The sequence below is a fragment of the Oncorhynchus nerka genome, linkage group LG11, assembly GCF_034236695.1.
Source record: "Oncorhynchus nerka isolate Pitt River linkage group LG11, Oner_Uvic_2.0, whole genome shotgun sequence".
Classification (NCBI taxonomy): domain Eukaryota; kingdom Metazoa; phylum Chordata; class Actinopteri; order Salmoniformes; family Salmonidae; genus Oncorhynchus; species Oncorhynchus nerka.
Window position 1 is genome coordinate 68,480,828 of NC_088406.1, and position 15,058 is coordinate 68,495,885.

Genomic DNA, 15,058 nt, shown 5'->3' on the forward strand with positions numbered 1-15,058 from the left:
GTAACAAGTAAAGATAGACATACCAATTAGTTAGTGTTTTTACTGATATACATTTTTGTTTATGAATTATTAAGTGATTAAAACGTGCAATTATTGAATTGGCTACAATGAGAAATCATAGTAGTCACAAACAATAGCTAGGTCACTTGCTACTGTCTTCCCTTCCACTGGCATACTGTTATGTTCAGATCCAGTTCATTTGGATCTCCCGGAACTTACCAACGCCCACCCTCGCTTTCCATTTACTGTAACCAGCATCTGCACCCACTGAGCACCGACCGACACGGACATCCACGGACGTTGAAAAGTAGGTGAAATTTGGTCAGTCCACCCTGGCCTTAATTTCATTTCGACATCATTTTTGTTGGTCCGGACCCGCCTTGATTTCAACGTCCACAGACGTAGATTGGTTTAGACCAAATCTGAACCAATCATGTACTTCTATGTTTCATAAGTTTGGAAAGCACAATACAGTACAGTACAGGGAAGCACAGTGGAGTGCAATACAGTAAAGTAAAGAACAGTAGAGTGTAGTTCAGTGCAGTAGGCCTACAGTAAAGTAGAGTTCATTACAGTACAGTAGAGCACAATAGAGTACAGCATAATGTATTGTACTGTACTCTACTATACTCTACTTCAGTGGTTCCCAACCAGGGGTACTAGGACCCCTAAGGGGACTTGGCCTATCCACCGGGGGTACTTGAGAAGACTCATGAGACCGTAGGCCTACTGGTAAAATGCACACGAGGGGGTAAATCAGGGGTACTCCAGGCAGAGCAAAATAGTTGGTGGTACAGTAACCGAAAAGGTTGGAAACCACTGCTCTACTCTACTGTCCTGTACTGAATTCTACTATAGTGTTTTTTATTTTATTTTTATTTTATTTCACCTTTATTTAACTAGGCAAGTCAGTTAAGAACAAATTATTTTTTACCATGACGGCACACAGATTTGGTTGGTCCGGACCAGATCAAATCTGAACCAATCATAGACGTCTATGTTTCACAAGTTTGGACATCACAGCACAGCACAGTAGCTTTAAACATCAACTATCTGAGCAGCTAACCGATCGCTACAGCTGTACATAGTCCATCTGTAAATAGCCCACCCAATCTATCTACCTCATCCCCATACTGTTTTTTTTTTGTTTACTTTACTGCTCTTTTGCACACCAGTATCTCTACTTGCACATCATCATCTGCTCATTTATCACTCCAGTGTTAATCTGCTAAATTGTAACTATTCGCTCCTATTTATTGCCTACCTCCTCATGCCTTTTGCACACACTGTATATAGACTTTATTTGCTTTACTTTATCTTGGCCATTTCGAAGTTGCAAATTAAGAAATTGTTCTCAACTAGCCTACCTGGTTAAATAAAGGTTAAATATAAAATAAAACAAATGTGGTCTTGTTTGGGGGCAGAACTCATTAGAACAATAGCATGTTTGTAGAATAATACCCATATATGCAAAGGAAGATATTGCATATTTCTCCCTTTGTGTACCTATTCAGGATACATCATCACTCCAAATTCCCAATCTGGTCTTCATACTGTACCATCATGGCCACCTAATCATCCCCAGCTTTCAATTTGCTGATTCATCCCCCCTCCTCTCCCCTGTAACTATTCCCCAGGTCGTTGCTATAAATGAGAATGTGTTCTCAGTCAACTTACCTGGTAAAATAAGGGTAAAATAAAATGCAGAGAATTCTATAATTAGGAATTTCTGTGTAGTACAGATCTGGGACCCATGATGTAATTCTGTTACCGTAATTCAGTTACCAAGTGAAATCCACTTCACTTACTTTACCAAGTATTTTCCCAGGTAAGATGAATCAGTTCAATAACCAAAATATATTTTTTCAAACTCAAGGTGTCATGTCATATAGCTGACACCCCATTCTTTCTGCAGACATCTTTGAATCTTAATTCAGGGCAGATATTTAACAAAGTTTTTGGAAAACTTAGCCACATAGAACAAGGAGCTAGCTGTGTGACTGTGTGTGTGGTCACAGAGAGTCAGAGGTGTGTGGCTGTGTGTGTTCTCAAAGAGAGTCAGAGGTGTGTGGCTGTGTGTGTGGTCACAGAGAGTCAGAGGTGTGTGGCTGTGTGTGTTCTCAAAGAGAGTCAGAGGTGTGTGGCTGTGTGTGTCGTCACAGAGAGTCAGAGGTGTGTGGCTGTGTGTGTCCTCACAGAGAGTCAGAGGTGTGTGGCTGTGTGTGTCGTCACAGAGTCAGAGGTGTTACTGTAACTGTTCTTCCCTGATGCAGATGTAAAATTCGGTAACAGAATAATGGTACAATCTCCTTTATTTTAATCTGTGGTTTTAGTAAAACACATGACTGCCACGTAGTGGCGGGGAGGAGGATATATTCTGTCACTCACTTTACTGTTTTTGGTCCTATGCAGCTTCAGCTTCAGTTTACAGTGGCAGAGAGCACACACATTCCGCAGGTTTTACATATTGTTCACAGAAGTCCACCTTGGAAGGCTAACTGTAGTTTGACGCGCTCTACAGATGTTCGTTCAACAAGACAACTACGTGGATTTACACATTCCCTAATATAGGCTGGTGGTTGGACCACGTGACATTTTCAAGCGCGGGAGATTTTCATGCCTTGTGTCTTGTCCTGTGACGCGGTATGCCAGTATCAGCTAGGCGACACATCACATGCAGCTTGCCAGCACAGAAGCAAAGATGAGCCATGAAATTAAGAACGAGACATCTCAACTGAATGGGTAACTTTTTTTGTTTTGTTTTTACTTTTCATTTTGAAGTTAGCAGCGAATTGTCAGTTGTTTGGTTGCGTGCGTTTCACTGTAGGACTAGCTAGCTAGGCTAAGTAGTAGTATATAGCTAGCCAACTCTTTCAGTTCTTTGATAACACACAACGCTACAACGTCAATATATAAACATAGCTCGTGTTTGTTGTTAGCAGCATTTTCAGAAAGTCATTAGACATGTAAGATAGATGGATATATAGCTAGCTAAGTTACTGTACAGTGTATTGAAATAAGGTCACATTCAAGCTAGGCACTTAATGTATACCTGCCAAAAAACTACTAACTGCATTGGGAACATGTATGTATGTATGTATGTATGTATGTATGTATGTATGTATGTATGTATGTATGTATGTATGTATGTATGTATGTATGTATGTATGTATGTATGTATGTATGTATGTATGTATGTATGTATGTATGTGTGTGTGACAGACTGGGGAGGGTTGGCAACTTCAACAGTCCTCACATTCCGTGTGTGTGTGTCTCGACGCAAAGTCAGAAAAGGACTACACACCTTAGAAACCACTGTAGCCATTCTCAGGATAAAATATCATCCTCTATCCTCTTCAGACATGATTATCACTTAGCCCCCCCCCTCCTCCTGTGTCTGTTTTGTATTTAGCGTCAGGTAATATTCTATCTACTCCCCTTAGTTCCCTATGCCATCTTGGTGAAAGACATGGGGGCGGGATGTGTAAGATGTAGAATATGGATACTGCATAAGCTGTGACACACATACAGTTTCTCTTCAGCTGAAACGAGTGCAATATGAATCCGTGGCCCTCAAAAAGGGAGGACGTCTCTCCCCCCACCGTTGAGTGTGTGCCCATGGAATGGCAGCAGTGTTGGCACAGGGAATAAGCTAACGCGCAGGAGGGCAATGAGGACACAAACACACATCCCACACACACTACTCCTAGTCCCAACCACACTGTCACTCTGACTCTGTGTCAAATGTCAAACACGAGGAGCACTCTAGCTCCACCCGTAACATGCCCTCAATCGTCTCGCACACACCTGGAGGGATTCCCGACACCCAGCAGAGTGCCAGGAGCCCAGAAAGGTGAAGAGGACCTGGGCCAACCCCTGTGGCCCCTGGCCCTCTTCACCACCACTTTAAGCTGCCTGAGGGCCCACTTTGGCTGTTTTGATCCCCCAAAATGAGCCGGTGCCTCCCAGGGCCTAGCTCGATAAGTCTCTTTCCACCGTGATTTCACGCTGTTATGAAGGCTTGAGTTCCGGATGTGGTTGATTGAAATCTGGATGGCATTTTGAGACTGGTTGCATCATGTTTAGCCTTCATCATAAATATTTTTTAGTGTACAGCACACAGCTGTTCTCTTTTAACTAGTTCAGCCTTCAAATGTTTTTGGCTCTCTGCTCTGCTTACACTTGTATCACCTTCATTGATGTGAAGAATGCTTTGGCTGAAGGCCTATACCTTTTCCATGTCAACCCTCAGCCTGAACTCTTTAGGCTGCCTTCAGAGTAACTGTTGCTTGCCATCAGGTTGACAGTTTGGTCATGTTCTTCTGACCAAGCTCTGAGTTTGCATTCTCATCATTGCTGTGAAGAATGCTGGTGCTGAAGGCTAGGCACATAGGCCTGTCTATTCCATATCAACTCTGAACTGGTTGCAACCATAAATGTCCTTTTAAATTCCTAATTCTATGGTAGCAAGCATAGGGTGCATGTATTCAGTTAGGTCGCGTACCTCTGACATTTCCATCCCCGTGCAACATGCATGTTGGCAAACTTGGCATTCTGAAGGGCCTTCCTGCCTTCCCTAATACCACTCCCTATGTCGAGCGTCCCTTTCTGACCGGCTTTGTGCACTTTCACTAAACTAGGTAGCCTAATGCCTTAATTTTCTAAATTCTGTTCCCAGATAGAGCCTACGATATAGGGCCGAGTATAGCCAGGAAAAGTCCTATTTTGACGTGCTGCTTGGAAGCGTGATGATAGCCTAATCCTCCAGCTCATTAAGCCAATAAGGAATAGGCATTTGCGGGAATAATAAACCCCAGAAGGGAGAACGCCCAGGAAGAATTACCCCATGTCATGTTATCTCTTCTCCCAGCAGCTGTACGGTTGAAAATCCTGTTTTGGAAGGCCGACCACCGTTCTGCAGAGTGTAGGACCTCTATGACAATCTGGTGCCTGGGAAAGCCTGTAGAGCCCAGGGGAGCGAACACACTCATCTGCGTCTCATTAAAGGACTAATGTCCTGAGTGACACTGAGACCACAGCAGCAGCTGCCATTGGAGCAGTATAGGAGAACCATATAATTACAATGAATTGAACTTGAGCGGCATGCAATTGGGGAATTGAATGTCTGACTGTTCTAGTCATTGTAATTCTATGTCAGCATTTGAACATATGACAGCAGGAAGATTCCAGGCTTCTGAATGACCGTGTGAACACCACCAGGTGTCAGGTCTCCGGTGGGGAGATATTAAGGTTTGCGGCCGGATCAGTGATGCTTTAATGAATAATGAGAAGGAAGGCCCTTCTGCACAAATTGATAACAGAAGACATTTACGCTACCACAGCTTCCCCGGAGACCAATGCTTAATTAGATGTATCAAGGAAGAGTCAGACACTCCCTAAAAAGCTGGATCAAATTGAAGGTCTGTATTGGAAGGTGGAGGCCTACTCAACCGAATGTGTTTCAATTCATGTTTTATTCCTCTCATCTTGTTATTAAACAGTTTGAACAAATCAAATCTATACATCAACTGTAAATGATTTTACAACAGCCTCTGTAACTAGATTCTTTAGGCCTAATTAAATGCAATATGCCACATTTGATCAAGCCACAATGAAAAACAAACGAGCAGTTTCTTTGTCTTTTGCGCAACGACGGCCCCTCTGCCCTATGATGTGCGCCACTTAATGCGTCCGAACGCCTGGAAATGTCACTTCACTTTAAAGTTTGTCCCCGTTTGGCAGTCTTGCTCCGCATGCTGTCAACCATTAGCCAATTTTGAAACGTAGGGACGAGAGATCTCACAGTCCGAGCTGTGGAGGAGTTCAAAGGGTCGGACTCCAAACGCATCCCTCTTTCTCCCTCTCTCTTTGATCCCTTCATTTCTTTCTAGTCCAGTCGTGTCTGCAGGGGTATAGGCGAAAGACGTCACCGATCTTGTCTTTGTAGACAGGCAGATGTCGTGCATTGCCGGACAACAATGGGTCTCGGTTGCCAACCTAGGGCAATAGGGCCACTCTTTCATTTCTTTGTCATGTGACAGCCAGGTGGGTAGGGTTTAATTGCCAGGTCAAAACGCATGGCCGAGAGATCACACTCCAAACTGTGGAGGAGTTCAAAGTATCCCTTCCTCTTCTGCCGTCACTGTGTCTTTGGATCCACTTTAGAGAGTGCTTTGTAGACAGGCAGACGTGGCATCTAGGCCTAGATCTATGGCACGATCCACCCTAGGTTGGTGTGACAGCCAGATGGGTAGGATTTAATTGCTGGGTACTGCTGCTTCAGTTTCCAAGGTGCTCCAGCCTGACCCAGTGGGACTTTCTGCAACTGTACCCATAATAGCTCCCGGTTCCTGTGTCTGGATCTGTAATGGTGGGTGAGTGGCCTGGAGCACAGCAGTAAAGAGAGGATAGAATGGTTTTCAAAACACAAAGAATGTATGCTGAGATAGTGAGGTCTCTAGACAGGGGTGTTGTCATTATAGGGAGTGGGCGTCTGTTCTCTGTGGGGTTAAGACCCAGGTTTGAAGCCCTTTGAATCGTCGCACTGGTGGCCTTGTGAGGATGTGTGTGTGAAGTGTCTGACTGAACTTGTTTGCGTTCACGACAGCACGTGTTTTCCTTTGTAAAGCAAGAGGACGGAGACCGAGACTACATCATGCTGACCTCAAGTGAAACATGCGACCGATGCCACTGACTGCCCCTTTTTGACAAACGAGCCTTTTGAAGGTTCTATTTTTGTTTATACGCCATCCCTCACTACCTTGTCACTTTCCTTCTATTCTGTCTTGTCCCTCTGACTCCCCTGTTCTCCTTCCCTCCTCAACCTCTAACGCTACCCTCCTTTTCTCTTTCCCCCTTCTCTTTCTCACTATTCTTTTGCCCATTTTTCTGACCTCCATTTTCTTTTGTCTTCATGTTTGTCTCTCTCCTTCTATCCTCCCGTTTTGACCTTTCTCCATTTTCTTTTCTCTCTGTCCTTTCTCCCTCTCCTCTTTTCCCCTCCATCAGGATCCCGGCCTCTGATCCTGCTCAGACGAAAAAGCGTGAGGACTACCTGGAGTGGCCTGAATATTTCATGGCTGTAGCTTTCCTTTCAGCTCAGAGAAGCAAGGATCCCAGCTCACAGGTAAACGCATATATATATATATATCACACACGCACAACTCAAAGAAGCATTCAAGATCCTAGGTAACATCACCACCCCCTACCCCCCTCTTCATTGACCCTGGTCCTCCAACCACCTTTCTCTCCATTTCTCTCTCTACCACGGCTGTGTAAGGCATCCACAGTCCCACCTGTTGTTAAATATTAATCCAGATGCCAGGCCCTTCGCCCTCAATAAGGCCTCCCTGCTTTTCTGATCAGGCCCTGGCACGGACTCCTCTCTTTGACACTGCCGGTCAAGGCGGCGGCGGGTATTTGATTGAGTTCCCAGAGTTCCCGGCTGTGGGGCGAGCACCAGGTTTGGGTGGTGTGGGGTGTTTCAAGCAGTTGGAGGCCTTAGCCCTTGTCTGCCTTAGTCAGGGATTGTTTTTCTGGTGTAGGCCTGTAAGCGCCAAGTTGGATGTCTGTTTTGATTTGTTTCGACACCTATACCCCCTGTCTGCACTGCGCTGTCTAGTTTGATGATCAACCTAGAGCTTGTTTTGATATGGATTTCTGACCCACAGAAGTGGATGGATGGAGTGAGGGATATCAGTGAAATGGAGGGGGGGGAAATGGCTACAGGTTTTCAATCCTAAAAATATTTGGTCAAAAAGAGATGTCTTGAGGGAAGTTTGGACTATGCAGGGTTTATTAGGGAATTTAAATCAATAAATTATTCGATCCAGATGTATGGAAGTGTGTATGTGCACTTTAGTGTGTGAGTAAATATAAAAGTCTCTCTCGCCCTAGCCCCGCCCCCTGTCACTCAAGGAGCGCTTTTGTTGTTGCTCGACTACGACACTTGCGTTCAGTAATAGAAATCTGCAAACAGCTTGTCAGAGCAAAACTAGCTAGCTATACAAGCCTGATACCAGTGACGGTTTAGGCCTAAATCAGCATGTTTGTGCAACCAAAGAGTATTTATTAGACAAAGCATGAGTATGTAAGCTACATGAAGTAGCTAAGATAACATTTTTAATGTAGCAACTTTGGTTCCTACCCTGTCACAATAACTCCTCCCTGGCATTTTCATTCGTTGTCATGTAAAACACTATGCCCACTATTATATTCTAACTATTGATTTAAAATAATAATAATATTTCTATGATTCCAACAGTTCACCCAAGTGTTTAAATCGCAAGTCAAATTGCAATTGCAACATTTGGTTAAAAAAAACGCAATTGCAACATTTGCCAATAGTGTGCAGCGCTATGTGGAGTGTGGATATGATCTCAAATTAGTGCAGGAAAGGCAGACATTTATGAAAAATTCAGAGTTGAAGTTTAATTGAACAGTATAAAACAATCAGAATGGAGAGACTCATTGAAATCACGTGTTTCCACCCTAGGGTCATGCACTACTCATAAATAAATACAAATATTTATATTATTCAAAACCATAAAATAACGTCAACATATGAACCACAGCTAATGAAATCACCAAAACCGTTAAAGAGTTGCAGTCTGTTTTGGAATGGGTGGCCAGTAATAAACTGGCCCTGAACATCTCTAAAACTAAGAGCATTGTATTTGGTACAAATCATTCCCTAAGTTCTAGACCTGAATCTGGTAATGAATGGCCTGATCAGGCCCTACACCCAAACAAGGGCACTGCGTTCATCCACCTCTGGCCTGCTCGCCTCCCTACCACTGAGGAAGTACAGTTCCCGCTCAGCCCAGTCAAAACTGTTCGCTGCTCTGGCCCCCCAATGGTGGAACAAACTCCCTCACGACGCCAGGACAGCGGAGTCAATCACCACCTTCCGGAGACACCTGAAACCCCACCTCTTTAAGGAATACCTAGGATAGGATAAAGTAATCCTTCTCACCCCCCTTAAAAGATTTAGATGCACTATTGTAAAGTGGCTGTTCCACTGGATGTCATAAGGTGAACGCACCAATTTGTAAGTCACTCTGGATAAGAGCGTCTGCTAAATGACTTAAATGTAAATGTAAATGAATGGTGTGGCTGTTGAAGAAGTTGATGACTAAATTACTTGGTGTTACCTTAGATAGTTTACAATCACGGTCAAAACGTATCGATTCAATGGTTGTAAAGATGGGGAGAGATTTGTACGTGATAGAGATGTCCTGCAGGCTCTAGTTTTATCTAATCTTAATTATTGTCCAGTCGAGTGCTGTAAGGAAAGACTTAGTTAAGCTGCAGCTGGCCCAGAACAGAGCGGCACGTTCTGCTCTTCATTGTCATCAGAAGGCTTATATAAATACTATGCATGCCAGTCTCTCTTGGCTACGAATTGAATCACTTCTTTTTATAAAAAAAAACATTGTTGAAAATCCCAAATTTGCATAGTCAATTTACGCACAGCTCTGACACACATACACACTTACCCCACCAGACATGCCACCAGGGGTCTTTTCACAGTCTCCAAATTCAAGAAGGCATACAGTATACAGGCCAGTGGGGCACAGCAGGGGGTCTACGGATCCAGTAATCCTCCATCCCTCCCTTCTGACTCCACACCTGCTGCTGGGAGTTAGTGCCTTTAGAAACTATTCACACCTGTTGACTTGTTCCACATTTTATTGTGTTACAGCCTGAATTCAAACTGGATTAAATAGATTTTTTTAACTCACTCACTCACCCATTCAATTTATTTTCATCCCAAAAAACTCCATAGTCCTTGCCAATGACAAGCATACCAATAACATGATGCCACCACCACCATGCTTGAAAATATGAAGTGGTACTCAGATGTTGAATTTGCCCTAAACATAACGCTTTGTATTCAGGACCCAAAGTATATCTCTTTGCCACAATGTTGTGGATCCATCTTCAGTTCTCCTATCACAGCCATTCAACTCTAACTGTTTTAAAGTCCCCTTGGCTTTGTTCTGTGTGTGTGTGTGTGTGTGTGTGAGTGCACATGAGATGCGTGTCTAGAAAACCTCCCTGGTCTTTGTGGTTGAATCTGTGTTTGAAATTCTCTGCTCGATTGAGGGAACTTACAGATAATTGCATGTGTGGGGTACAGAGATAAGGCAGTCATTCAGAAATCACGTTAAACACAATTATTGCACACAGTGAGTCCATGCAACTTACTGTGATTTGTTAAGCAACATTTTACTCCTGAACTTATTTAGCTTTGCCATAACAAAGGGGTTGAATATTTTTTTTTATTTTTTTAATACTTACATTTCAGCTTTTCATTTTTTAATGATTTGGAATTCTACTTTGACAATATGGATTATTGTGTGTGTGGGCCAGTGACCGAGAATCAAAATATAATCCATTTTAAATTCTGTCTGTAACACAACTAAACGTGGAAAAAGTCAGGAGGTGTGAATACTTTCTTTCGGCACTAGTTACCAACCAGCCCAGAAAGAACGAGAGGGGGGGGGGGGTGATGGAGATCAAGAGACAGAGGGAATGAGAGCGAGAAAGAAAGGGAGGAAATTTCAACAAGTCTTCTCTAATGACCTCTCCTTTCTAAACTAGTTCAGGATGTTGTCTGGTCTCCACCTCGAGGGAGAGAGAGGTGGAGGCGATGGGGATTAGAAGAATGACAGAAAAGTTTTTAAACCAGCCAAGCCTTCCCTGATCAAAACAGTGTGAGGATGAAACAAGAGGGTTTGGAGCTTTAGTCGTCTATCCTTTATTTTCTCCTCTTTTTTTTCCCTCTCGGAAGAAAGGGATATCTGGCGCCGTTTCATGTCTCAGCGACGGGTCCTCGCGAGGCCTCTGTTTACAGACGGGAGGACGAAGCTTCCGCCTTCCGCTTTTGCCACAATTCCCCCATTGATATCTGACCACCTTAGTTGACGCAGTCCACCAACAAGAAAGGATGGTAGCTTGTCCCTCAGGGGGCTCTCTCTCAAGAAGCCACTGTTTCTTAGTCCCCCCTTAAAACGCTACAGCCTCTGTTTTAAGGCTCAGCTCTCTAGTCTCTACCCTCGTCAGATGTATCCTTCAAATAAGCCCCCTACATTAATTCAGCAATGCTCTCTAGACAGGCGCATGTGTGCACACAGCACAAATCCAAGGGGACGCGAGTCGAGACTGAACTTAATTTGATCTGTGATCTGAACAGCTACACTACGTATCATCTTCAAGCTTCGTCTGACTTTGTCTTAGTCAGTCCTATGACACCGAGAAGGACCCTCTATCATTTCGCTCTCTCTCGCTCGTCTTTTTGTCTCTCCCTCTCGGTCTCTCTGGCTGACTTCGTCTTTCACACATTTCTCTGACACACTTTTATCATTCTAACATATGAGTGATGGAGCTGGGTGGAGGGCGGGTGGGGTTTTATGTATTGATGGATGGGGTGAGGCTGGGGGGGGGGGGTGCGGTGCGTGGGTCTTTTTAAAGTGATAAGGGGCCTGGCGGAGCGTTTCTAGCCCTGATCAAAGCACAGCGTCCTGGGGAGAGCCATGGCGGGGGGTGGGCTCTCTAGGTCGTTTGATGTGTTGGAGCTATGCCAGTTCACCTGGAGAAAACTAACAGTACAGTGAAGGGCATACGGTACGGTTCCACCGCCGCACCCTCATTGGTTAGATGACCGATCATTATTAGCCAAGAAGTGGTTAGAAAACTTCGATTTTTTTTGCGAGTTAGATTAGAATCCCTCCTGATTGGTTGTTCCACTGTGTTCGTTATGGTGGAGTAGAGGTTTTGTGCTTTCATGTGATTCCTGATAAGTTGATGCCCCCCCCCACTCTCATCTCTCTCGCTCCATCTCTAATTGGCCTAGCTCTCAGCTGGAGAGCCCTCTCTTCTCTTTCCCAAATCTCTAAACCACTGAACATTGACCTCCACCCTTCATGCCAAGTTGCTCTGCCTCTACTTACATACACAGTGAGCTCCAAAATTACTGGCAATGCAAAAACAATATAATTATAGAAACTCAAAATACCAACATGTGAGAAATACTGTACTTTATTAATGTTTCAATGGAACCCGCCAAAATCATTTATTGATTTAGTTAAAAATCAATGTCCTCCAAATCAAGGTTTCACAATTAATGGCACCCTTAAAGATGATTGTAAATTGCATCTACCAAAATTAAACCAGAAATTTAATTTAATTAGTTTTAAGTCTCAAGGAACTATATTGAGCCATTACATTACTTGTTTCACTAGGGTATAATGAGGTAACACGCATGCAATATCCCTTTGTCATCCAACACCATGAAGAAAACAAAAGAACTGGCAGTTCAAGAAAGACAGACTGTCATAGACCTTCATAAATCTGGTAATGGCTACAAGAAGATCCACAAACGACTGAGCACTGTCAGGGCAGTTATAAAAAAAAAAAAAAATCAGAAGATATGGAACACTTAAACCTTATGGTAGAGGATGCAAATGCATTTTGCCCCCCCCCCCAGGATAGGGAGGAGGATGGCGAGAGAAGCAACAAAAACCCCAGAATCACTGTGAAAGAATTGCGGGCCTTGGTGGCGTCTTGGGGGTCACCCAGGTTTCAAAAAGCACCATCAGACTCCACATCCACAGGCTCTTTGGAAGGGTTGCCAGAAGAAAGCCCTTTCTGACCCCAAGACACAAGATGCAAGCGCTTGGAGTTTACCAAACGTCATTTAAGTTATGACCGGAAGAAGTTGCTCTGGTCAGATGAGACCAAAATAAAATGTTTTGATCAGATACAGCATCAGATACAGCATCATGTTTTGCGTCAACAGAGATGCATACAAGGAGAGGCACCTCCTACCCACGGTGAAATATGGTGGTGGGTCAGTGACGTTTTGGGGCTGTTTTAATTCCAGAGGTCCAGGGGCACTGGTTAAGATTTGATGGCATAATGAATTCCACCAAGTATCAGGCAATTCTGGCTGACAATCTGGTTGCCTCTGCCAGAAGGCTGGGACTTGGCCCTAGGTGGACTTTCCAACAAGGCAATGACCCAAAACGTACCTCCAAGATCCACACAGAAATGGTTCTGTGACAACAAAATCAATGTTCCACCATGGCCATTTTGTATTAAATAATTGTATGATTTTGGTTGGTTCCATTGAAACATTAATAAAGTACATTATTTCTCACGTTGGTATTTTGAGTTTCTCTAATTATATATATATAAGTATTGTTTGTGCATTGCCAGCCAGGGGTGCCAGTAGTTTTGGAGCCCACTGTATACTTGCATACATGTTAAACTCTTAGGCCTACATGCTAGGCTAGATTGGGTATAAAAATATCTTCTCACCCAAATACATAATGTTTTGCCATTTTTGTTTTTGAGGGTGACCAATGATACGCCCAGTCACATCTTCTAGTCTAGATGCAACACAGTTGAGAAATAATATGCGCACTCTGTCTGAACTTTAAATGATCTCTCTCTCTCTCTGCTAGGTTGGAGCATGTATTGTTAACCAGGAGAATAAGATAGTGGGCATCGGCTACAACGGAATGCCCAACGGCTGTGATGATGACCTGCTGCCCTGGTCCCGCTCTGCTGACGACAGACTGGATACCAAATATCCTTATGGTAGGATCTACCCACGAACATCACTGTAGTACCACAGTCCACTACCAAGTATCCTTATGGTAGGATCTACCTAGGAACATCACTGTAGTACCACAGTCCACTACCAAGTATCCTTATGGTAGGATCTACCTAGGAACATCACTGTAGTACCACAGTCCACTACCAAGTATCCTTATGGTAGGATCTACCTAGGAACATCACTGTAGTACCACAGTCCACTACCAAGTATCCTTATGGTAGGATCTACCTAGGAACATCACTGTAGTACCACAGTCCACTACCAAGTATCCTTATGGTAGGATCTACCTAGGAACATCACTGTAGTACCACAGTCCACTACCAAGTATCCTTATGGTAGGATCTACCTAGGAACATCACTGTAGTACCACAGTCCACTACCAAGTATCCTTATGGTAGGATCTACCTAGGAACATCACTGTAGTACCACAGTCCACTACCAAGTATCCTTATGGTAGGATCTACCTAGGAACATCACTGTAGTACCACAGTCCACTACCAAGTATCCTTATGGTAGGATCTACCTAGGAACATCACTGTAGTACCACAGTCCACTACCAAGTATCCTTATGGTAGGATCTACCTAGGAACATCACTGTAGTACCACAGTCCACTACCAAGTATCCTTATGGTAGGATCTACCTAGGAACATCACTGTAGTACCACAGTCCACTACCAAGTATCCTTATGGTAGGAGCTACCTATATAGTACCACTACCTACTATCCCTGCGGTAATATTTACTTTAATATCACCACAATGAGGAATCCTAGGTTAATGTGAACTACAATATACACAGTGTACAAAATATTAGGAACAACTTCCTAATATTGGGTTGCACCCCCACCCAATTAGTTGAGGCATAGACTCTACAAGGTGTCGAAAGCATTCCACACGGATGTTGGCCCATATTGACTCTAATGCTTCCCACAAACAGGTGCGTCTGGCACCTACTACCGTAACCTGTTCAAAGGCACTTCAATCTTTTGTCTTCCCCATTTAACCCTATGAATGGCACACATACAATCCATGTCTCAAGTCTTAACAATCCTTCTATAATGTGTCCCCCTTCCTTCCTCTACACAGATTTTTGAAGTGGATTTAGCAAGTGACCTCAATAAGGGATCATAGCTTTCACCTGGTCAGTCTGTCATGGAAAGAGCAGGTGTTCTTAGTGTTTTGTGTATGCTGGTTCCATAACTTGACGTAAGTCGGAACTAGGTTAAAACAGCATGAGCTTTCTTTGAAATACTTGGAGCATTCGATTGAGCCTTTCTGGAGTGCCATATGAGCGATGTTAGAATTTTTGGGTCTATTCCATTGGTTCCAATGATCCAAACAACATTACATCATTACATTTAAGTCATTTAGCAGACGCTCTTATCCAGAGCGACTTACAAATTCAATCAATCTTAACTAAAGCATTTGAAGGGTTG

General features: G+C 43.6%; 1 protein-coding gene across 1 annotated transcript in view; it reads left to right on the forward strand.

Moving 5' to 3' along the window:
• The first annotated feature begins 2,596 nt into the window (after positions 1–2,596).
• The window catches only part of LOC115137480 (deoxycytidylate deaminase-like), a 34,176-nt gene continuing 21,714 nt past the window's right edge, over positions 2,597–15,058 (forward strand). The window contains exons 1-3 of the mRNA XM_029673795.2: positions 2,597–2,742; positions 7,009–7,126; positions 13,470–13,605. Of these exons, the coding sequence (XP_029529655.2) occupies positions 2,675–2,742; positions 7,009–7,126; positions 13,470–13,605 (322 nt within the window). The 5' untranslated portion in view covers positions 2,597–2,674. The remainder of the gene's footprint in view (positions 2,743–7,008; positions 7,127–13,469; positions 13,606–15,058) is intronic.